The sequence below is a fragment of the Poecile atricapillus genome, chromosome 24 (assembly GCF_030490865.1).
Source record: "Poecile atricapillus isolate bPoeAtr1 chromosome 24, bPoeAtr1.hap1, whole genome shotgun sequence".
NCBI classification, from domain to species: Eukaryota; Metazoa; Chordata; class Aves; order Passeriformes; family Paridae; genus Poecile; species Poecile atricapillus.
Window position 1 is genome coordinate 4,903,372 of NC_081272.1, and position 24,119 is coordinate 4,927,490.

At 50.3% G+C, this 24,119-nt stretch overlaps 1 protein-coding gene across 1 annotated transcript in view; it reads left to right on the forward strand.

The window, feature by feature from the left end:
- CSMD2 (CUB and Sushi multiple domains 2) overlaps positions 1–24,119 on the forward strand; it is a 278,621-nt gene that overhangs the window by 213,524 nt on the left and 40,978 nt on the right. Inside the window, exons 35-50 of the mRNA XM_058856609.1 lie at positions 1,004–1,207; positions 2,039–2,163; positions 4,861–4,957; positions 5,760–5,864; positions 9,194–9,312; positions 10,427–10,496; positions 12,503–12,619; positions 13,718–13,927; positions 15,547–15,735; positions 17,191–17,368; positions 17,958–18,103; positions 20,096–20,176; positions 21,143–21,256; positions 21,753–21,941; positions 22,699–22,845; positions 23,516–23,704. Coding sequence (XP_058712592.1) covers positions 1,004–1,207; positions 2,039–2,163; positions 4,861–4,957; positions 5,760–5,864; positions 9,194–9,312; positions 10,427–10,496; positions 12,503–12,619; positions 13,718–13,927; positions 15,547–15,735; positions 17,191–17,368; positions 17,958–18,103; positions 20,096–20,176; positions 21,143–21,256; positions 21,753–21,941; positions 22,699–22,845; positions 23,516–23,704 — 2,280 coding nt within the window. The remainder of the gene's footprint in view (positions 1–1,003; positions 1,208–2,038; positions 2,164–4,860; positions 4,958–5,759; positions 5,865–9,193; positions 9,313–10,426; positions 10,497–12,502; positions 12,620–13,717; positions 13,928–15,546; positions 15,736–17,190; positions 17,369–17,957; positions 18,104–20,095; positions 20,177–21,142; positions 21,257–21,752; positions 21,942–22,698; positions 22,846–23,515; positions 23,705–24,119) is intronic.

The following is a 24,119-nucleotide window of genomic DNA, read 5'->3' on the forward strand; positions in this document are numbered from 1 at the left end:
CTTTCTTTCTCTTCTCAATGGTCATGTTTGGATTCAGGCATTCTTTAGGATTCAGATACTTCAGGGTGATTACTTTAGGAGTAATCAGTTGGTGGTCATGCCTGGATTAGGCCAGTCTGTAGGATTTAGGTGTAATCAGTCAATGGTCATGATTGGATTTGACCAGTTTTGGGGATTTAGGTACAATCCCTCAATGGTCATGCTTGGATTAAGCCAGTCTTTGGGATTTAGATAATATCACTCACTGCTCATGTTTGGATTCAGCTCCTCTCTGGGGTTCAGGAATCATCAGTGGTTGTGCTTGGATTCAGCCCCACACTGGGATTTAGATACTTTGGGGTTTAGGAGTGATCAGGTAATGGTCATCCTTGCATTCAGCCCCTCTTTGGGATTTAGGTGCAATGAGTCGATGGTCATCCTTGGATTCAGCCCCTCTTTGGGATTTTGGTATAATCAATCACTCATGTTTGGATTCAGCCCCTCTTTGGGATTTTGTTGTAATCAATCACTCATGTTTGGATTCAGCCCCTCTTTGGGATTTATATACTTTGGGATTTGGGTGCAATCAGTCAATGGTCATGTTTGGATTCAATCCCTCTTTGGGGATTCAGATACTTTGGGGTTTAGATACAATCAGTCAATGGTCATGCCTGGACTCAGCCAGTCTTTGGGATTTAGATAAAATCAGACCATGGTTATGCTTGGATTCATCCTCTCTTTGTGATTTAGATACTTTGGGGTTTTAGGTACAATCAGTCAATGGCCAAGTTTGGATTCAGCCCCCCCTTGGAGTTTAAATACTTTGGGATTTGGATACAATCAATGGTCATGTCTGGATTCAGCCCCAATACTTCAGGGTTTTACCTACAATCAGCCAGCGCTCAAGTTTGCATTCAACACTTCCTTGGGGTTTAGACACCTCAGGATTTCAGCATAAAACTGATGGCTCTTTACTCCAGCAGCTAACACTCCCCACACTAACTCTGCTGTGTCTCCCCGGCAGCCGTGCCCCGCACCAGCGCCACGCAGTGCAGCTCGGTGCCGGAGCCGCGGCATGGCCGGCGCCTGGGCAGCGACTTCGCCGTGGGCGCCGTGGTGCGCTTCGAGTGCAGCCCTGGCTACGGCCTGCGCGGCTCCCCCGCCATCCAGTGCCTGGCCATGCCCGGGGCCCTGGCACAGTGGAACTCCTCCGTCCCCACCTGCCTGGGTAGGTGGCAGCGAGCCGGGAACAGGCTGGGTGGCGCTGGGGAAATTGTTGGGGTCGTTTCGGAGCAGTGCCGCACTCCGGGTTGTCCTGGAAAGAGTCCAGGGGATTAACTGCCCAGGGAATGGGCACAGCCCTGAGGCTGCTAGAGCTCCAGGAGCATTGTCAGGGATGCACAGGGTGGGATTTGCGGAAGAGCAGGGGATAACATCCAGTTGGATGTTAGTGATGTTTGTGGGGTTTTTCCAGCCTGGGGTGTTCTGTGGTTCTGTGAGAAAAATCAACAGCAAAACAAAGTATTAATGAAATGTAAAAGAATTCTTTAAAAACTCTTGCAGTTGTGCCCAGAGGAGCTGTGGCTGCCCCATCCCTGGAAGTGTCCAAGGCCAGGCTGGACAGGGATTGGAGCAGCCTGGGATAGTGGACGGTGTCTGGGTGAAGGGATTTGGTGATCTTTAAGGTCTCTTCCCACCCAAACCATTGTCTGATCCAATACAAAGCCCAGCCTGGCTCTGAATAAGAACAGTTTAACCCCAAATTCTAGGGAATTGACATTTTGATCCAATACTCTTGTGAGATCTGGAACAGCATCTGGAATAAATCAGATCTGGCTGAAAGCAGCTTTCACCTCCCCTGAAGGAGAGCAGCTCCTGAAGATCAGCATTGTATGTTCCCCACACCCAAGGAATGTGCCAAAAGTGGCATGAAAAAAGTTACTGGAAGGAGGATTATTCCTACAAATCTCATCCTTAAATCACAACCAGTTCTTGATTTCTTGTCATTTTAACAATTTTTTTAGCCCAAAGCCAATCCCTTCTGCTCTCCTCACTGCAGTGCCCTGTGGGGGGAACCTGACGGAGAGGAAAGGAACCATCCTGTCCCCAGGCTTCCCTGAGCCCTACCTGAACAGCCTCAACTGCGTGTGGAAGATCACAGTGCCTGAGGGAGCAGGGATCCAGGTACAGCCGGGACAGACAGGAGGACACTCGGGGTCCCTTGCTCTTGGACAGCCCACGCGTTGGGAGGTCGCTGCTCCTCGCAGGGCAGGGATGGATTGATGGATTCTCTGGAATCAGGTGTTCATCTACTGCCACAAGTAGGCAGAGACTCACTGGGGATGTCTGTGCCCAGGGAGGGTCAGGTTGGAGATCAGGGCAAGGTTCTTCCTCCAGAGGGTGTTTGGGCACAGCCCTGAGGCTGCCAGAGCTCCAGGAGCATTGTCAGGGATGCACAGGGTGGGATCTGGGGCAGGACTGTGGTCCCCCAGTGTGACCCTCACTCTGGTACAAAAGAGGGGAAATTTGGGTTAAACATTAGGAAGAAGGTTTTTATTATGGTTGTCCACAGGGGCTGTGGATGCTCCAACACTGGAAATATCCAAAGCCTGTCTGGACAGGGCTTGGAGCAGCCTGGGATAGTGGGAGGTGTCCCTGCCCATGGCAGAGGTTTTGGGACAAGATGAGCTTTAAAGTCCATCCCAACTCCTTGAAATTCTTTGATCACCTGTTTTTGGGGCTCCCACCAGTGCTGAGGTCTCCACTTCCACGTGGCACTGGGATCTGCTTTCATGACCCATCAGCTTCCCTGGGACTTCCAGGGAGGGAAAAAAGGTTAAAGGAGAAAGATTTTGGCCCTCAGGACCTACAACAGCTGCAGTGAGGCATCTGAGGGCAGCTCCCAGAGAGGGAATGGCCACGGAGCTGGAGCTGGATCCGTCCTGGCTCCACTTCCTTTGAGTTCTCCATTATTAGATCCTAATGCCAGCATCCCTTCACCCCCTTTTTGCACAACAATTAAAGGTTAAACAACTGTAAATCAGGGGAGGAGGTGAAATTGAAGCTTTCTTGGTAGCAGCACTCACGAACAGGATTTTTATGTAATCAGGGTAGGAGCTGGCACTTCTGCCATGAATTATTCATTCCCGGAGCAAACCTTCCTGAGTGAAATAATTTATACACGTGGCAGTAAATAGATGCAGATCCCTTGTGAATCCACATGTCAGACTAGAATTAGGACCTTAAAAATGTTTATTCCGTTAAGCTGGAGGAGGTGGGAGAGAGGAGAATAAATAATTTAGGCGGTGTAAGAGCAAACAAAACGCTCATCCTCACTCCACTTCCAATAATGTAAATCACAATAGGGGTGTAATGAGGCAGGAAAAAAGGGAAAAAAGGGTCAGTGGGAGCGGTGATGGCTCCGTGGGGGTCACTGCAATTCCTGCTGGATGAACTCCACTCACTTTCTGCTAAAAACAATACTTGGGAGGAGCTTTCCAGCTGGTTTTATTACCCGGAGTAAATCAAGAAATGGCTGAAATGGGGAGATTGATTTTTTATTTTTATTTTATATTTTATATTTTTTATTTGTTCCAATTTTTCCAATTTTCCCATTTTTTTCCATTTTTTCCATTTTTTCCATTTTTTCCATTTTTTCTTTGTTTTTAATTTATTTTATTTTCAAACGAGGGGTTTTGATTTGATTACCACGGAGGTAAGTGGGGAATTGAAGTGGATGAGGAAATCAGGGAATAAGATTTGGGAAAAAAAAGGAATAAGATTTGGAGGAAAAGGAAAGTGGTTCATACATGTGTAGTCAAAGTTTGAGGGCAGTGAACTCTCCTCACTGCTCGTTTTTCCCAATTTTCCAGCTCTCTCTGTGTTTGGAGCCAAGTTGTACAAGTCATTTATGCTCCTGATTTGTCTTTAAGGTTCCTTTTGGGATTTTTTTTTTTTTTGCCTGCCAATTTAATTTGAGATACCCAGTTTTGGAAAATCTCATCCAGATATTACAGATTAAATCTGGATTTTCCCCAAAACCAGTGGTTTTTGCTCAGATTTCTTGCCTCACTCTCACCCCATTCACCAAAGTTGGGTTTTTAATGGGACACTGAAGGCTTTGAGCTGCCAGCATTTAGGATTTAGGCAAAATCCCTGTTAATGGTAATCCTGGCAAACAAAGCTGTGCAATTCCATGGAGATCCTCACTCAAGCACGAGCTGCTTTCCAGTATAAAGGCAGATTCCTCAGCTCTGCTTTTTGGTATAAATGCAGATTTCTCAGCTCTCCAGATGTTTCTCATCCGAGGATTTGTGTTGCTGTTCCAACTAACGGAGTGAAGCGACTTCCTAAGGCCTCCAAACCTTATGGGGCATGGCAGGGAAAGGTGAAATCTGAAATTGCAGCTCGAGTGATTCCACTGAAAGCTGCAGAACAAAGCAGGAACTTCACTGGATTTTGAAAATCCTGTTGTTTAATGTGAGGGGTTTTTTGGGCTTATTTTAGCTCCAGGTTGCTGCTGGTTGCTCTCATTTGAAATGGCTCAAAGTGTTCGGGGATTTCTCCAAACAGGGAGTAAAAAAGGTTGGATTTCTCAGCAGCTGTACATGAGCTGGGCAGTTCCAGGAGCTCTGGAGCAGAAGCAGAAAACAGCATTCCTGTTTGGGGGAATATAGCTGGAAAATCCCAGTGGGGATGGTCAAAGGCAGAAGTCTCCAAGTTTTGAACCCCCAGAGTGTGTAAACTCAATTAGTTTAATTGCTATTAATTTAATTTAATAATTTAATTCATTATGAATTTAATTGATATTAATGTGATTTATTACCATTACTTCAGGAATTGTGCTGTTAATTTTTTTCTTTATTTTGGTTCTCTCTGCAGATCCAGGTGATCAGTTTTGTCACGGAGCAGAACTGGGATTCCCTGGAAGTGTTTGATGGAGGAGACAACACAGCCACCATGCTGGGGAGCTTTTCTGGTATGTGGTGCTCATGCCCATCAGTTCCTGCCTCATTTTATTCACCTCACAAAATTAAACTTAATTGTATCAAAAATGAGGAACAGATTTAAAGGGAATAATGTGCTCTGTCGGATTGGGAATTTCCTGTGGGAAAGGTTGAAAGGGAACCTTAAAACACAAAACCAGTGGGGTTGGAATTCCTGGAAATGGGAATTCCCTCCGTTTTGCTGGGATGTGAGGCCACCACAGCTAGCAGGGTGAGCTGACCTGCCTGATGTGCCCCAGAATGGGTGAAGGGCCACAAAACAAACTGTGTTTTTCCTTGGACCTGGGGAATTGTGGCTTTTAGCAGAGCAGGAGCCAGGGTCCAGGAGCTTTGAGAAGTTTCCAAAATGCAGCACCACGGGCAGAACAATGGCCCAAAATCTCATTTATTTAACAAAAGTGCCCGGAGCGCTCTGAGCTTCGCAGGAGAAGGGTCTGGGATGGAACTGCCTTGTCCTGCTGCTGCAGCAGCTTCCAGGGAAGGAAGGAATCCAGAATTTTCCTGGACCTGTGCTCCACCCACGCTGTTTCCCATCCATTGATGCTTTTTGTCTGTCCGTGGCGAAGCTCTACAGGCTGAAACCCTGGAGCAGCCGCTGGAAAGGCCCTGGGTATTTCTCAATTGGCCTCATTAGAACCTGATCAAAACCAAGAGGAGCTCGTTAAGTTGAAAGGACTTTCTGTTGCCAGCCTCTCCTGCCGCAAATCTCCGAGGATGTGGCGGAGGAGGAGAGGGATCCTCTCCACTGGCTTTGTGCACCTCTTGTTTTGCCAGGAACCACAGTGCCTGCGCTGCTCAACAGCACTTCAAACCAGCTCTATCTGCATTTCTACTCTGACATCAGCGTCTCTGCTGCCGGCTTTCACCTGGAATACAAAAGTAAGAGCAGTTCCAGCCTTGATCCCGCAGCTCCCGGGGGATGGGGAGCTGCCTGCGGGGTGGTGCCGTGGAGGAGTGGGAGAAGATGCTGAGGATTCCCTGCTCTCAGGGAGGGGATGAGAAATAGAGAAAAGATGGATCAGGGCGCTGGGATGACCCTCATTGTGCTCTTGGTGGCACTTTTTTGTGTCTGATGGCAGAAAGGGATAAAAACCCGTGGGTCCAGGGCTGGGATGTGGGCTTGGAAAGCACTGCTTTGCCAGGGGCTGGCAGAGACTTGCAGCTCTTGGCATTCTCTGCTGGAAACAGCAGGCATGTCTTCATCCCAAAATTCCTGGCTGGAAGGGCCCTCAGAGGTCATCCCGTGGGAGCTGCTGAGGAAAGCAGGGTCAGAACGGAGATAAAACTCGATTGGCACATTTTAATGGAGCCTGAGCTTGGAAAAACTGCAGGGATGGGCTGCACAAACACCCTGGGCAGCCTCTCCTCACAGGCTGAGAGCTGAACTCGATGTTACCAATGGTTTTTATGCACAAACACCCTGGGCAGCCTCTCCTCACAGGCTGAGAGCTGAGCTCGATGTCACCAGTGTTTTTTATCAGGATGGTTTCTGTGCTCTGGAGAGCTGCAATGTTTTAGGTGCTGCCTGGTGGGTGCTGGGGATGTTCCCCTCTTCCCCTGCTGGATATGCTCCTGGATCCAGGAATTTCTGTGCTTGGTGCTCAGAGGTGCCCAGGCCCAGGACAGGATCATTTCTAAGGTGCTTGATCTGTCCTCCTTTTCCAGCCTCCAGCTGAGGGAGCCACCTTGGCACAACCTATGGAAGCTCTCAGGTCATGTGGGCACCCACTGCTTTAAATTAGAGGTTAAAAACACCTTAGAAAGGTCTTTTAGGTCCTCTCCAACCCAAATTCTGTGGTGGTGTGGAGTGGTTCAGTGGGTTCCTGGTTAGGGATGATCCCAACAGCCCCTGGAATGGCAGCACATTGCTCAGCCGGCCTCATGCCAGGTTTTTTTGGGAATACAGACCCCAGCATGTGGTTAAATGTGGTTCTAGACAGAAAATGTGTTTTCAAAAAGAAATCCCCAGTGGTGACAGAACAAACCTGACTAAGACTGGGAGACGTGGCAGGGAAGAGAATCCTTTGGGAAAGGGCTGTCAGGTTTGGATGGGGATGACAAAAATTTGTTCTCCTCTGGGTTTGATTCCTGATCTCTGATCAGGAGAGGTGCAACAGCCCAGCTGCAGTGGAGGGCATGGGGGTGACTGGGATCTGTTATTCCCTGTGCAAGCAGTGTTTGGATAACACTGGCAGAGAATCATGGAATATCCTGAGATGGGAGGATCCCCAGGATCATCCAGTCCAACCCTGCCCCTGCACACACACCCCAACAATCCCACCCTGTCCAAACACTCCTGGAGCTCTGGAATGTTCCCAAGGGAGCCTGGTCAGTGTCCACCACCCTCTGGGGGAAGAACCTTTCCCTAAATCCAACCTAAACATTTTGGGGTTATCCTACAGAGACAGGAGTTGGATGGATGATCCTTGCAGTTCCCAGCTCAGGATATTCCATGATTTTCTCAGCTCTGGTGCTGTGTGAGGTTGGAATTGAGCCCAGCAGCAGTGAGAGCGTGCAGGAGAGCACTGCCAGCTCTGCCAGCTCTGCCCAGCACATCCAAGGGCAGCTTCCTGCTGAGGATCCCTGTGGGACAGGGCTGGGAGCCAGCCTGGAGCTCCTGCAGCTCCCTGGCTCATCCCAGGCTGGCCTGGCCATGTCCCACGGCAGAGCAGGGAATGCTGAGCTGCTGAGACAAGTGGGGACAACTCTGCCTGTGTCCCCAGTCCTCCAGGACTGGTTCCTACTGGGCACTGGGGCTGAAAACTGGTTCTGAGCACAGCTCTGGTCTCTGGAGCCAAGCCACCTTCTGCTGCTTTGGGTTTTTTCCAAGGCTGCAAATGGATTTTTGGAAGGTGCAGTTCATCCCATAAAGTGGCCACAGGAATTCTGCCCAGGGAAGCTGTGGCTGCCACATCCTTGGAAGTGTCCAAGGCCAGTTTAGAGCAGCCTGGGATGGTGGGAGGTGTCCCTGCCCACGCAGGGGGGAATTGGGTGATTACAGACCCTTCCCACCCAAAGGAGTGTGAGTCTGCAGTGGCACAGCTGGGACTGTGCTTTAGAGCCAACCAGCACTAAACCTTGCAGGATCTGCTGCCTTTACACACTGAAACCTGAAATCCAGCAGGATTACAGCCACACAGGATTGGGAGAGAAAAAATGTGCCCAGCCTGTGCTCTGGGAGCTGCAGGAACCCTCTTGCTGTGACTCTGTTTCTTCTCCACCTCTATTCCAATCAATAAATCCTTTGAGCGCCCTCCTGCAAAAATCATGGCCAGGTTTTTCATGAGGCTGGGGATTATCAGCCCTGTCTGTTCCCTTGGCTGAGGAAATTAATAGGTGTTGATTTTCAGGGCAGCTGGAAATAATGTGATTTCTGCTCTGTTTGTACAATTGGAATCTCCCAGCCCTGAGCCCTGGGTTTTTTCTGTGTTACTCCTAGGAGGAAGTTGGGAGAGATGAGCTAAAACAGGAGAGGAAAACTCTGGTTTCTCCCTCACTGGGTTACTCAGGCTGAGCTGTTACCTCTGCATGCTCCAAAGGCAGGAACAATTTGGGACTGAGTGAAAGCCACTGATGTGAAGGGGGAATTATTTAAAGCCGTTTTCCCTCCTGCCTCTCTGAAGGTCAAGCAGCGAGCAGGGAGGGAACACGCTGGGAAGTGTGACCGGGCTTTAGGAGGAGACTCAGCCTCTCCTCACTCCTTTTCTCTTCTTTTCCCCTGCCTGGGGCTCCGTGGGGCTGGAGCAGAGCAGGAGGCCTTGCAGGGATGCAGGAGGTTATCCTGGAGGGGCAGCTGCCAGCACAGGGAGGGAGGGAGGTGCTGGGAGCCTGTGTGAGGTGCCTGCAGGATTCCTTTCATCTCCATGGGGTGTGCACAGGGGAGAGGGAGACGTGGCAAGGAGAGGGGAGATGAATGGAGAGGGGAAATGTGGGAAGGAGAGAGGGAGATGGAAGGGGAAAGGGAAAAAGGAAGCAGAAGGAGATGGGGGAGAGCCCATCATGAGATGCTGCGGGTTGTTAACTGGGTTTGCAGCAGGATATTCCCAGCTGTAAATGTGGGAATGGAAATGGGCTCTCCTTGGAGAATCCAAAGGAAATGGAATTTCCCCACCCAGAGTCTGTGGCACAAAAAGTACATCCCCATCCCTCCAGCCCTCAGTACAGCCCCATCCCCACTCCCTGAGCTCCCATCTCCCTTCCCTCCACAGCCGTGGGCCTCTCCAGCTGCCCGGAGCCGCAGGTTCCTGGGAATGGGCTGAAGATCGGCGAGCGCTACCTGGTGAACGACGTGGTGTCCTTCCAGTGTGAGCCAGGCTACGCCCTGCAGGTACCACTGATGCCTTCAGCTGCAGCTCTCACATTTTCCACACTCTGCACAGCACTGGGACATAACTCTGAATTTCATATAGAGTGCTAGCGAGTTCTCCTCACAGTTCAGTCAGACAAAACAATCCTTTTCCAGCCCCAGAACCAAGGACACCATTCCAGCTTCAGGCCCAAAAGATAAAAACAACAGCAAATTGAGGAGGATGGGACTTCATCACCTGAAGCTCCATTAACCCCAATATGGAAATGGACCAAAACTTACAAAAGTGTGAAAACTCGTGACCCTGGGTCCATCTTGGGTAGAGCCATGGCTGGGTTCTTGTGCTGCCCAAGGTGTTTCCTTGAAGGCCTTTTTAATAAATTCCTACTTTATTCCTTTAACTCTGTCCAGCCTCTGCTCCAGGTTGCCTCTTTAGGCATCACCAGAAGGATTCCTGCTTTTCTGTCGTGTCTGTCATCTTCACACATCTGTTTGTACCTCTGTTAGTATTTGTGGCCAGTCCAAGTACTTTTCCATATCTTTTCCCAAGGCAGAAAGACAAAATTCATTCCAGAGCTCCAAGCTCTGAAAAGAATAAAACACATTCCATAGTTCCAGGCTGGAGGTCTGAGGTTCCTGTCCTGTCCTGCTTCTTCCTGGGAGCCAAGGTTGAAACCAGCTCTTGGAGACACATTTTCATCAACAAAGTTTAGTCCCTGTCTGAGAGGGAGGATTCAGAGAAGGTTGAATCACCTCACTATTTATGTTTCTATTTGGTGATTTCTGTCAGTTATGCTCATTTCCTAAATTTGTAGAACTGCATTAACCCCCCCTTGCAGGGGTGAGCATTTTATGGATATTTTTCCATATCTTCCCTTGGAATCCTCCAATAAAGGCCAGCCTTTAGATTGCCTCCTACACTAATATTATCTCCAAAGTGTGTTGTTTTATTCCTAGATTCTTTAAGACATCACTTTTTCTGGCACCCCAGATGGGACAGGGACCTGGGAGCCTCCCTTTGGATCAGGTTGGATCTATCTTTGCAAGGAATTCTTTCCTGCCAGGATAGGGACAGGCTCCCCCCTTGTTTTCCATCCATCTCCTAAACCTCCTGTCTTGTTTTTCATTCCTGCAGGGCCACTCCCACATCTCCTGCATGCCGGGCACGGTGCGCCGCTGGAATTACCCTCCACCCCTCTGCATCGGTAGGACTGCACTTCTTTCTACCTGGCTGATATTTATAACACTTCCCTAAAAAAAAATAAAAATAAAACAACAAGGATAAAGAGCTGATTTAGAGAAATTCAGGTTGGTTCTGCAAGTGTGAGAGAGTGTGGGGGAAAAAAAAAATCTTCATTTGTTGCCAGGGAAATTGCGCCCGAGAAGTCCCCGTGGGCTGCCTGGAGTGCTTTGTTTTGGATGTCAGAGATGTGGCTGTAGCACCGAATGTGAAACACAGATTTATCCCCCTCAACACAAAGCCATTCCAAAGGGAAAATCTAAAATTTCCTCGTGCTGGGAACAGGTTGGATTTTTGGGTTGAGGATTGTTTCTGTCTGAAGTGCGGTTTGTTTTTATGGAATGCATCTGATACCACCAAAGCTGCTTCTTTCCCTGGGGCCTGGTGTTTCCCAGGATCCCAACCTGCTGTGCCCACTCTGGTGTCCAGCAGGTCACTTGTCCAGGTGGCTCTTTACCCTCAGATCTGGTCAGGTCCTCAGGCCTGGAAGGGACTGGACATTCCATTTTCCCTGTGGAAGATCCCCAGGAGAAGAGGCCTGGAGGTGAAGGGAGCTTGCAGGAGGTTGTTTTTTTTTATTATTTTTCAGTCATTTACTTATAGCAAATGTAGATGTTTAATATTCATATTGCACATTTTGCAGCTCTGAGAGAGACATTTATGCATTTAATAGCTTTAGTTAACAGTTATTTTCGGCTCCTGCTCTCCTGCTGTTCCAGCTTACATCATTTGGCTTTAAAGTAATTATAAGAGCCAACAGTTCTTTTATCTGATGATATGCTGGCCAGGAATAAATAGAGAGACATTTCCAGGAGAATGGCTGAGCTAAAGGACCCATTCCCTTGGGAGCTGCTCTGAATGGAAGCACAAGCCCTTGGGCTCAGCTGGGAGATCACAGCATGGAGGAGGATCCCAAAAGCTGGCAAACCACAAGTTTGGTTCTTTGAATCAGCACCAGCCTCCCAATCCAGCAGGATTTTGGCTGCTTGGGTTGTGCCTGCCTTTTCACATTGCTGGGAAATGTCAGGCAGCTGCAGAGGGGCAGAAACACATCTGGAGCCAGGAGTGACCATCACTGTTGTGTGTGTGACAGTCCTGGGGCTCTCTGTCTTGTGTCCACCAGAGCTCCTGCTCCGAGCACAGTTTGCAACTGGGCTGATTTCCTCCTGGTCTACTTCCTCCAGCTGCTGGGCTTCTAAATAATTCAGAAGCAGTTTTATTAGAGAGCCATTAGGAGGAAAAAGAAAGAGAAATCTTCTGGGAGAAACCTCATTAGGGGAGCGAGTCCAGGGTAATGAGATGTTGGACAAAGAGCCTGTGCCTGGCTGTCACAGCGTGTTAGGAGAGCACCTGCCTGGATTCAGCTGGGTGGTGCTGCTGGGACCAGGTGGAGGTCATTCAGATAAGCATGAGGAGATGCTGTCAGTGTTTCAATTTCATGTGATGCCTTTTGTAAACATATTTTTGGGCTGTCGTGGCTGGCAGTTGGCTGCAGGCAGTGAGCAAACTCTGTGCTGGATTTATCAGTCACTGACTGCAGAGATTGGCACATGGGGCAGGAAAAAGAAGCTGCAACTGGAGTTAAAATAGCATCACTCAGCTCCTTCACAGTTGTTTTTTGAGCTGTTTTTGAGGTTAAGGTTTTCAGTAAGTGCTGCTGGCTGATTTGATGTCGTGTCTGTGGGCAGAGCAGGTGTCCACCCCCATCTCTCACTGCTCAGAACTGGCTCTCCCTCTGTGATGGCCCAAACTGGATCTCTGGGCTCAGGCTTCATCTCCAAAGGGCAGGAGAAAGGCACATCCCTTCCTGATGTGGCCATGTAGTGCCTGGAAATTTGGTGCTGGTTCCTTTTTGTCAGCTGAGTCTTTAATTCCTTGATTTCCCATGGCCCTCATCCAGACAGATCCCTCAGGGGTCCTGGAAGGGATCCTGTGACTGGATCCTGACCATGAACCCTGTTTTTTTTCCAGCCCAATGTGGAGGAACAGCAGAAGAGATGGAAGGTGTGCTCCTGAGCCCAGGCTTCCCAGGAAATTATCCCAGCAATCTGGACTGCACATGGAGGATCCTGCTGCCAGTGGGGTTTGGTGAGAGAGCTGGGTTTGGCTTGGTGCTCTCACAGAGGAGGGGGTGAAAAATCAGAGAATCCCTGACTGGTTTGGGTTGGGAAGAACCTCAAAGATCATCTCATTCCACCTCCTGCCAGGGGAAACTCTCCCAGGGTGCTCCAAGCCCCAACCAGCCTGGTCTGGGACACTCCCAGGGATCCAGGGATAGCCACAGCTTCTCTGGGCACTGAGCCAGGGCCTGCCCACCCTCACAGGGAATAATTCCTTCCTAATCTCCACTCCAAAGCTCCTCTGTGTCAGTTTGAAGGCACTCTGTGTCCCCAGGGCAGTTAAAGTCCTGCTGAGTGCCCACGCTGCCTTGGGCTCTGTGGGGTGGCAGTGCTGGGGCTGGGGCTGGGACTGGGGCTGGGTTTGGAGCTGGGTTTGGAGCTGGGTTTGGAGCTGGGTTTGGAGCTGGGTTTGGAGCTGGGGCTGGAGCTGGGGCTGGAGCTGGGGCTGGAGCTGGGGTTGGTGTTGATGTTGGAGCTGGGGTTGGAGCTGGGGCTGGTGCTGGGGCTGGTGCTGGGGCTGGTGCTGGGGCTGGAGCTGGGGCTGGAGCTGGGGCTGGGGCTGGTGTTGATGTTGGAGCTGGGGTTGGAGCTGGGGCTGGAGCTGGGGCTGGAGCCGGGGCTGGGGCTGGAGCTGGGGTTGGAGCTGGGGTTGGTGCTGGGGCTGGAGCTGGGGCTGGAGCTGGGGTTGGAGCTGGGGCTGGAGCTGGGCCTGGAGCTGGGGTTGGTGTTGATGTTGGAGCTGGGGTTGGTGCTGGGGCTGGAGCTGGGGTTGGTGTTGATGTTGGAGCTGGGGTTGGTGCTGGGGCTGGAGCTGGGGTTGGTGCTGATGTTGGAGCCGGGGTTGGTGCTGGGGCTGGAGCTGGGGTTGGTGTTGATGTTGGAGCTGGGGTTGGAGCTGGGGTTGGAGCTGGGGCTGGAGCTGGGGCTGGAGCTGGGGCTGGAGCTGGGGTAGGTGTTGATGTTGGAGCCGGGATTGGTGCCGGGGTTGGTGCCGGGGTTGGAGCTGGTGCTGGTGCAAAAGCTGAGCTGCAGTTTTAGAGCCAAACTCCTCCTTCCCCCTCTCCAGGTGCCCACATCCAGTTCCTGAACTTCTCCACAGAGCCCAACCACGACTTTGTGGAGATCCGGAACGGGCCCTACGACACCAGCAGCGTCATCGGGCGCTTCAGCGGCGCCGAGCTGCCTGGCTCCCTCCTGTCCACCTCCCACGAAACCACCGTCTACTTCCACAGTGACCACTCCCAGAACAAGCCAGGCTTCAAGCTGGAATACCAAGGTGAGGAGGGACAATCCTGTCCTCAGGAGTGGTGGGAGGGAGTCATGGTTCCCGAGTTAATTCCGTGAGGGCTTAATCCAAATGAGTGGAAAGGTGTTACAGGAAGGCCGTGCTTAATCCTAATAACTGATCTGTTCCCCACAATGGCGAGGAGAAATGTTCCCAGAGTGCCCTGTGACTGTGAAATGACAGCCAGGTTCACTTTGAGCTTGGCTTTTGGGCAAGGGGAAGAGCTCTCAGAGTTTGCTTTGGAATGTTGGAGCTGCTTTTCCCTCTTGGCTGAAGTCCAGGCACGTCCTGAGCTCAGCCTGGTGCAGGGTTGGGTAAATAATGAAGCAGCCAAATAATAGAACAGGGCTGGCTTGGAGACCTGGGGTGAAAGGAGAGAAAGAAGTTGTTAAAGTTTCAGTCCTCAGTTTTGGGAGCAGTGGGGGATGGAGGTGTTTTCCCTAGCTGGACTCCTCAGGCATCTCCCCTGTATTGAATGTGAATTTTTGGTCCCCCAGCTCTGCCTTCCCATCTTTGGAAACCTTTCTGTCTTCCCTGCCCTCCTGTGCTGAGCAAGTGGGAATTCAAAGGGTGAAAGGAGACAAAGAAGTTGTTAAAATAAAGAGGTGTCCTCAGTTCTGGGGGTGATGGGGGATGGAGGTGCTATTTCCTCAGCTGGAGTCCTTGGGCAGCTCTCCTTGTTTGAACATGAATTTTTGGCTGACTGACCACCCCCAGTTTTGCCCCCATAGTTGTCCCTGAAAACCTTTTGGTCTTCCTTGCCCTCAGCATGTGGGGACTCAGAGGGGCAGAGGATGCTGAGGGCAGCTCGTGGATTTCACCCTGAACACTATCAGGAGACAACTGGGAGCTGAGTGCTCTGGGAAGGAGATCCAAGGAGTGGGAAGGGGAGGGAATGTGTCCCTCCAGTCGTGTGACACAGCCAAGGAAATGCCTCTGCTGGGAATAATTGAAAGCATTAATTTGGTCTTGCCTGTCTTGTTCATGTCTCGGGTGATTCATGGCTGCTGCACCCAGGGACAGGCGAGGTTCTCTGGGAAATCTCCTGGAAATTGCCATGGAAATGAGCTCCAGCCAGGCTGACCACTCATTTAGGAGCATGGTCACCGATTGACTCCCATCCCTCATCAGGGCTGGACATTTGAGGTTGGAAAACAAGGCAGATTTCCCAGCTGGAAGTGGAGTGTGGGGTGACTCTGGATTCCAAGGCAGCGGGATGAGGATGGGCCTCCGGGGTCCCCTCAGCCTCCAGGCAGGTTCATCAAGGTTTATTTCCTCCAATTAAGTTTCTGTATGAGGAGGAAGGAGCCAAACACATGTGGGTGAACAGAATCCCAGGATCACTGAGGTCAGAAAAGCCCTCCAAGGTCACAGAGCCCGGTCTGTGCCCAATCCCCACCTTCTCACAGAGTGCCACACCCAGCCCTTCCCTTCCAGGAGTGGGGACTCCAAACTTCCCTGGGCAGCCCTTTCCAACCCTTTCCATGGAGAAATCCCCTCTGCTGTCCAACCTGCCCCTCCCCTGGCACAGCTCAAGGCCACTGCCCCTTATCCTGTCCCCTTTTTCCTGGGAAGTGAAATACAGAACATTCTTCCTTGTGTTTTCCCAGCCTACGAGCTGCAGGAATGCCCTGACCCGGAGCCCTTTGCCAACGGCGTGGTGAGAGGAGCTGGCTACAACGTTGGCCAGTCCATCTCCTTCGAGTGCCTGCCTGGCTACCAGCTGATCGGGCACCCCGTGCTCACCTGCCAGCACGGCACCAACAGGAACTGGGACCACCCCCTGCCCAGGTGTGAAGGTACGGCCTGGGCTCACCTGGGCACAGCACCTGCCTTGGAACAGGGCTGGAAGTGGCTCTGGGAGCAAAGGGGTGGTTGGGAATGTGCACTTGGAGTGAAGCCTCGGGTGAAATGTGGTCTCCATGAGGTGTTTTTGGTGAATATAAACCAGAGGACAGCTTCTGAAGGGGGTTTGAGTCTTAGGAAGTGGGTGAGGAGAATCTGTCTCTTAGCTCCCTGCTGGAGCTGTTATTTCTCTGTGACACACTCCAGGGTCCTTGGAGTGATAATTCCTTGCTGCTTTACTCCTCAACAACATCCAGCTTCCATTGATTTTGTTCTGATAAATAAAAATAGTCACTGGTAAAAGAGCCTTGCAGCTCTGAAGGCTCTGAGTGTGTCCCTGTCTCCTTCATGGGCATCTCCAAAATGATCCTCAGGAATCTTCCAAGGTTGTTTTGTTTTTTTTCTGAAAACTGTGCTCTCAGAGGACTCTGCAGGTTGAAGATTTCCATTCCAGGCCTCCAAAATCATCCAAATTCTCTTTTCCAACCCTGTTGTGGCTGTTTCACCCCTCGGGCTGGTGGCTGGAATTCTGTGGGATTTACTTCCAGAAGGGTTTCAGATGAGCCTTTAAGTTCAGACCTGCTTATTGCAGATTTCCCAGCCCATTTCCCAGGAGCACTGACCTTCCAGCTTTCCAGGGAGTTTTCCCAGGGATCAGCAGCCTGGCCTGAGGGACTTGGCCCCTCAGGATTTTTGGGGTTTGGTTTCTGGTTTGGTTATTTGAACACACTGGGGAGCAGAGCCAGGCTGGGCTCCGTCCTCACACTTGGATCAGCAGGGAAGGATGGGAGGGATTGATGGAGCTGCTGCTGCACAGGAAGGGTGGTTTTGGGTACTAACCCTGAATTAATGAGATGGAGACCACAAAATTGTCAAGGTTGGAAAAGATCTTTAGGACTGTGGAGTCCAGCCATCAACCAGCATCACTAAACCACGTTCTCAAGTGCCTCATCCACACATTTTTAGGGGATTTCCACTTGGACTGTGGCTCCACACTGCCCTGGGCAGCCCCTTCCCATGCAAGGATGGGGTTGGTGCAGCTCCTGGGCTTTAGGACAGGGTGATCCCATCCCAAGCTGTTTTCCATGGGTGCAGGCAGCAGGAGGAGCTCAGGGACTCTCTGTGAGAGTGAGAGAAGAGTTTCTGTGCACATCTGGCTGGCACAGCTGGATAAAATCCACATCTGGACAGTCACCTGAAGAGTTCCATCCTTTTATTGTCATGGAATTGAGCTGAAAATGTGGGATGTGCTTGTAGCAGAGAGGAATTGTCTGAGGCAAGTTAGGCCAAGGTCTGAATCTATCCAGAATTGTTACCTTTGTATCAAAAAAAGGAATAAAAATGGGCTATGAAGCTGGTTAAGGGGATATTTCCTCACCAGGGTTGTGTTTCTCTCTGCTCCCCTGCAGTGCCTTGTGGGGGCAATGTCACTGCCCAGAATGGGACAGTTTACTCTCCTGGCTTCCCCAACCAGTACCCAAATTCCCAGGATTGCACCTGGCTCCTGACAGTGCCAGTGGGATACGGGATCCACCTGAACTTCACCGTGCTGCAGACGGAGCCCTACAACGACTTCATCACTGTCTGGTGGGTACAGAGGGTCAGGAGTCACTCCAAGAACCCATTTTGGGAAATACTCCTGGGTTTTAAATAGCAACAAGTGGGACTGGGACCCCCTTGGGATCCCCTCTGCAGGCTGGGAGCTTCCTGGTGTTCTGGAGAAGGGAAAAGAAATTACAAATTTTTGAGCTTTCTTTTAATATTAATAAATAAAAATATTATTTATGCATAATAATGGGGATTATCAACTTCAAACAGCCAGAGGAGCTCAGATTAAAGAGTTTGTGACCAGATTTTGAGCTTGTAGCACTCGATGGCTGATCTTCAGAACATCCCCATGTGTGCTGAGCAAACAGGGAGTGAAATTGCTTTGGGAAACGGGTCCTAATTCCTCAATTTCTGAGGTTAAAAGTGAAATTTGTGTTTCTAATTGTCAACTGGGTGAGCACTGGGAGCCAGGAGAGGTTCCAGGGATCAAACTGGAGTAGTGAAATGTGGAGGTGGGAAAGGGAGGATAAGGAAGGGAGAAGTCCCTGGGCATGCAGGGCAGGAGGAGGATGGGTTCCTACGGTCAAATCCTTAGAAAAATCATTTTTCCTTCTGGTGCTGCCATCAGGGATGGGCCTCAGCAAACAGCCCCCCAGCTGGGTGTGTTCACAGGCAGCTCGGCCAAGAAATCCGCCCAGAGCTCCTCCAACCAGGTCCTGCTGAAATTCCACAGCGACGCCGCCAACGGAGGCTTCTTCGCCATCTACTTCTATGGTGTGTACTGCTGCATTCCTGGGACAGGGAAAATGTTGGGAATACTGGGGAAGAGCTCTGGGAAAATGCAAAAAAATACCCTTTTGCCCCAAGTTTTCCATAGAGCTTTTCAGCCCAGTTTTTTTCAATGAAGTTTTTCAGGGCAGATTTTCCCGGGAAGTTTTCCAGCCCGGTTTTTTCCAGGAAGTTTTCCAGCCCAGTTTTTTTCCATGAAGTTTTCCAGCCCAGTTTTTTCCAGGAAGTTTTCCAGCCCAGTTTTTTCCATGAAGTTTTCCAGCCCATGTTTTTTCCAGGAAGTTTTCCAGCCCGGTTTTTTTCCATGAAGTTTTCCAGCCCAGTTTTTTCCATGAAGTTTTCCAGCCCAGTTTTTCCCAGGAAGTTTTTCAGCCCATGTTTTCCAGGAAGTTTTTCAGCCCATGTTTTCCAGGAAGTTTTCCAGCCCAGTTTTTTCCAGGAAGTTTTCCGGCCCCGTTTTTTCCAGGAAGTTTTCCAGCCCATGTTTTCCAGGAAGTTTTCCAGCCCAGTTTTTCCCAGGAAGTTTTCCAGCCCAGTTTTTTCCATGAAGTTTTCCAGCCCAGTTTTTCCCAGGAAGTTTTTCAGCCCATGTTTTCCAGGAAGTTTTCCAGCCCAGTTTTTTCCAGCAAGTTTTCCAGCCCAGTTTTTTCCAGCAAGTTTTCCAGCCCAGTTTTTCCCAGGAAGTTTTTCAGCCCATGTTTTCCAGGAAGTTTTCCAGCCCAGTTTTTTCCAGCAAGTTTTTCAAACCAGTTTTATTTCCAGGAAGTTTTTCAGCCCAGCTTTTTCCAGGAAGTTTTCCAGCCCAGTTTTTCCCAGGAAGTTTTTCAGCCCAGTTTTTCCCAGGAAGTTTTTCAGCCCAGTTTTTCCCAGGAAGTTTTTCAGCCCATGTTTTCCAGGAAGTTTTCCAGCCCAGTTTTTTTGCAGGAAGTTTTCCAGCCCATTTTTTTCCAGCAAGTTTTCCAGCCCAGTTTTTTCCCGGGAAGTTTTCCAGCCCATGTTTTCCATGAAGTTTTCCAGCCCAGTTTTTTTCCAGGAAGTTTTCCAGCCCATGTTTTTTCCAGGAAGTTTTTCAGCCCATGTTTTCCAGGAAGTTTTTCAGCCCAGTTTTTCCCAGGAAGTTTTTCAGCCCAGTTTTTCCCAGGAAGTTTTTCAGCCCAGTTTTTTCCAGGAAGTTTTTCAGCCCATGTTTTCCAGGAAGTTTTCCAGGCCAGTTTTTGCCACAAAATTTTTCAAATGGGTTTGTTGATTTTTTTCTTTTCCCACAGAGTTTTTCAGTGCTGTTTTTTTGCAGGAAGTTTTCCAGCCCCGTTTTTTTCACAAAGTTTTGCAAATTTTGCCCTTTTTCACCTTCCCTGAGCACTGACTTGGACCTTGCTCAGGTCAGTCAGAGAACTCCAAGGAATTGCAGCTGGAAACATTCTCACTCCTTTAATTCTTTGTGGAAGAAATCACTAATTCCAAGTTTAAAAAAAAATAAAAATCAGTGAGTGAGTTTTAAGATCCCTGTCCAAGGAGTGGAATTCTGTGGATAATTATTTTCATTTATGAGGTGCTGGAGCAGTCTGAGACTCTCCCTGCTGGGTGGGTGACTAAATTCCACTGAGGGCACCAAGATCCTTTTTCAGCATCCCAAAAAGTGCTGGTGACATTCCCAAAAGAAAAACACTGTCCAGGAAAGCCCAAAAATCTTTCTGTTGGGGTGGAAAAAACGCTGGGATGCAAATTCCTGCCTTCATCTCTGTAGGATTTGTAGGGGGAAAGGCCTGGTTTGATTTTGCCCGTTCAGTTTCCTTGTGGAGGGGGAGGATTTTCCTTGTGCAGAGGGAGGATTTTCCTTGTTCAGAGGGAGGATTTTCCTTGTGGAGGGGGAGGATTTTCCTTGTTCAGAGAGAGGATTTTCCTTGTGGAGGGGGAGGCATTTCCCTGATTCCATCATGGCTGTCTTCAGGATGTGCTGCTCTTCCCTTGCTTTTCCAGCTTTCCAGCTTTTCCGCTGCCAGCCTCCCACCATCGTTCCCAACGCCGAGATCATCACAGAGAATGAGGAGTTCAACATCGGTAAAACTTTCCCTCGTCCTCCTCATCCTCATTCCCACCTCTCCAGCTCCTGGGAATGCTGTTGTCCCCCCAAATCCGGGTTTCCAGGAGGGTTTTCCATGACAGCTCAATATCAAACGCAGCATCCAAGTGTTCCCAGCCTTTTCCTCTCTGGAAAAATGGGAGAGACTTGAGCCTGTTTGGGATTTCTCAGGAATCTTTGGGAATAATGATATTTCTCAGGTGTTGCACACAAAGCTTTGGGGCCTTTACTCTGCTTTTGGGGATCTTTCAAATTTTTTGGGGGTTTTTTTTTTTTTGCCATCCACATTTTTAAGTGGCTGCAACCAGGATTTTTCCTGAAGCAGCTTCTCACATTGGCTGCTCTCTTTGAGAGGAGCCTGCACCTGGAATAATTCCCAGATCTGCTGTGGTGACAGGAGTTTATCCCAGGGTGACTCCAGCATGGCTTTCCTGGCCCTTTATCCCTGCATTTCCTGCTTTTATCCCTGCATTTCCTGCTTTTATCCCTGCATTTCCCCCTTTTATATCTGCATTTCCCCCTTTTATATCTGCATTTCCCCCTTTTATCCCTGCACTTCTGCTTTTATCCCTGCACTTCCTGCTTTTATCCCTGCATTTCCCCCTTTTATCCCTGCACTTCCTGCTTTTATATCTGCATTTCCCCCTTTCATATCTGCATTTCCCCCTTTTATATCTGCATTTCCCCCTTTTATATCTGCATTTCCCCCTTTTATCCCTGCATTTCCCACTTTTATATCTGCATTTCCCACTTTTATCCCTGCATTTCCCCCTTTTATCCCTGCATTTCCCCCTTTTATCCCTGCACTTCCTGCTTTTATCCCTGCATTTCCCGCTTTTATCCCTCTATTCCACCTTTCATCCCTCTATTCCACCTTCTATCCCAAAATTTCCCCTATTTTTATGCATTTCCCCCTCCCATGCCTGTTTTCCATCCCTTCCCAGGTGACATCGTGAGGTACCAGTGCCTTCCCGGCTTCACCCTGATCGGGAATGAAATCCTCACCTGCAAACTGGGCACCCACCTGCAGTTCGAGGGACCCCCACCCACCTGTGAAGGTAAAGCTTCCATAAATCCCAGATTTCCCTGCTCAGGGAAGGAGCTGGGGAGGTTTTCCGGTGTATTTTTCATCCTTGGGGTTCATTTTTGGATCTCCAGGAGTGTGGGATTTTGGGAGGAGGGAGTGAGACCCTCCCTGAGCAGGAATTGGAGTTCTCATGAATTCCATGGGATGAGCTGTAGTTCCAGCCTTTGTCCTAACAAAGTTTCCAGGGATTTCTGAAGGGGTTTCTGTGCCTCAGGAGAGTTCTGGTTGTGGTGCTGCTGCTTTTGGGAGAGGTGGGAACTGAGGCTGAGGCAGTGGGAATGGTTTGTTGGCTTTGCTGCGTTTTGCTCCTTTCTTTAAGTGTGATAATTGTTGGGATCTGTGGGATTTGGGGGCTCTCCGAGCCCCAGGGATCAAGGAGTGCAGGAGTCGTGCTCTGGCTCATCAGGACAAACCTTGTGCTTCCATCCCTCCTCTGAAAAACCAGGAATATTCATTTCTATTCCCAGTGCACTGCCCCATGAACCAGCTGATGACAGATTCCACCGGGGTGATCCTAAGCCAGAGCTTCCTGGGAAGTTACCCCCACTTCCAGACCTGCTCCTGGGTGGTGAAGGTGGAGCCAGGGTACAACATCTCCCTCACCATTGAGTACTTCCTCAGTGAGAAGCAGTTTGATGAGTTCGAAATCTTCGATGGTAAGAGATTCACCCGTCTGACCTGTGGGGTTCTTCCATCCCAAACCTTCCTGGGATTCCATAATCCCATGGCAGTCGAGGGGGAAGGAACATTCCAGGGCCAGCTGCCCACCTGGAACCTCCTGCTGGCATTCCAGAAAGCTCCTCACTGATTCCTTGCATAAGGAAATGGCTGTAATCTGATCTTTTGGATGGATCTGAAGGCTTTTTGCATAAGGAAATGGCTATAATCTGATCTTTTGGATAGATCTGAAGGATTTTTGCATAAGGAAATGGCTATAATCTGATCTTTTGGATGGATCTGAAGGATTTTTCCAAGGAGCAGGAGTTGGGGAACTCCTGGGATGAGTGGTAGCAGAGATTGCTGCAGGGGATGAGTTGGGAAAGTGGGAATGCTCATCCCTGAAGGCCACAGGGAGCAGATTCTCCACGCCCATTTCTTGGGAACGTGGAGGGGATTCTCAGGGTGACCAGTGCAGACCACAGGGGTGGGGTCACCATGGGGACCTGATCTCCTGCCTGGAGCAAATCCTGGTTTTCCTGTGATCAGCTTTGCTCCTGGATTCCCAGGAGCAGAAGTGAGCCCTGGAACTCATGTCCACAGGGAGCTGGGAGCCGCCTTTCCTCAGGGACAGCTCCCTGTGCCTGTTCCTCCTGCAGGGACACTGAACCTCTGTGGCTCCTGTGACTTTTCCCTTTTCCCTTTTCCCTTTTCCCTTTTCCCTTTTCCCTTTTCCTGTCCCCTCGTTCCTCCCAGGTCCCTCTGGGCAGAGCCCCCTGCTGCTGTCCCTGAGTGGGAATTACTCGGCCCCTCTGACCGTCACCAGCAGCGGGAACAGCGTCTTCCTGCGCTGGTCCTCCGACCACGCCTACAACAGGAAAGGCTTCAAAATCCGCTACTCTGGTGAGTCTCTGCTCTGCCAGGAGCAGCTCCTCACACAGCCAGGAGAATCCATGGAATTCCTGCAGAGATCCAGCTGTGAGGGCAGGAGCTGCCAAGGCTGGGGAGGCACAAAGCCGGGCGCGTTCCGAGCTGGGGAGGTTGGGAAAGGCAGGGTCCATCCAGGAGAAACCTTGGAGCTTTGGCTCGTGTCTCATCACTCTGTAACAATCAGGACCAGGATTGTGGGATCAGGAGAAATTCCAGGGAGAAACCTTGGAGCTTTGGCTCGTGTCTCATCACTCTGTAATGATCAGGACCAGGATTGTGGGATCAGGAGAAATTCCAGGGAGAAACCTTGGGGCTTTGGATCATTTCCCAACCGCTCTTCAGAATCAGGAGCCTGATGTGGAGAGCCATTGATGCCAAGGGCTGGATATTGGGAAAGGTTTCTGGATGAGGGGATGGTCAGGCACTGGAAAAGTCTGTGCAGACTTCTCTCAGCAAATGAATTAAAGAATATTTAACTCCTCATTCATGGAGCTGGGTGAGGCTCAGACCAGAGCCCGTGTTTATCCATTGCAAATCCCCCATTTTTTGGGGAAGCTCAGTGTAATTCCTGGGAGTGGGATGGGAATGACCCTGATGCTGCTCATCCTGTGATTGGTCTGCTTTTTGCTGCCCCCCTTTCCAGCTCCCTACTGCAGCCTCCCGCAGCCTCCAGCGCACGGGATGATCCTGAGCAGCTCCGGGCTGCGCCCCGGCAGCTCCGTGCGCTTCGCGTGCGACGCCGGATACCGCCTGGTGGGACACAGCACCACCACCTGCACCCAGCACCCCCAGGGACACTTCCACTGGAGGGAAGCCATCCCCCTGTGCCAAGGTGAGGGCAGCGACGGGTTGGGATGGAGTTCCAGGAGTCCCCAGAAAAGCGGTGGAAAAGGTGGTGGAAAAAACACCAAAGCAATATTGGAATTCTGGTAATTGTGTGTTGAGAACAGGCTCAGAGCACTGAGGGGTGCTCCTCCTGTCCAAGACCTTGGGAATAGGGGAGCAAAGAGGGAAGGGAATAACTGGGAGCAGGAAAAGAGGGAAGGGCTTGGGATGGGGCAGGATAAAACTCATCTGTGTGAAGATGACACTGTTGGAATTCCTGTAATTCCATGTTGAGAACAGGCTTGGAGCTGCAGGTGGGCACTGAGGAGCGCTCCTCGTGTCCAAGGCTTTGGGAATAGATGGGTGAAAAGGGAATAACTGGGAGCAGGAAAAGAGGGAAGGGCTTGAGATGGGGGAGGAAA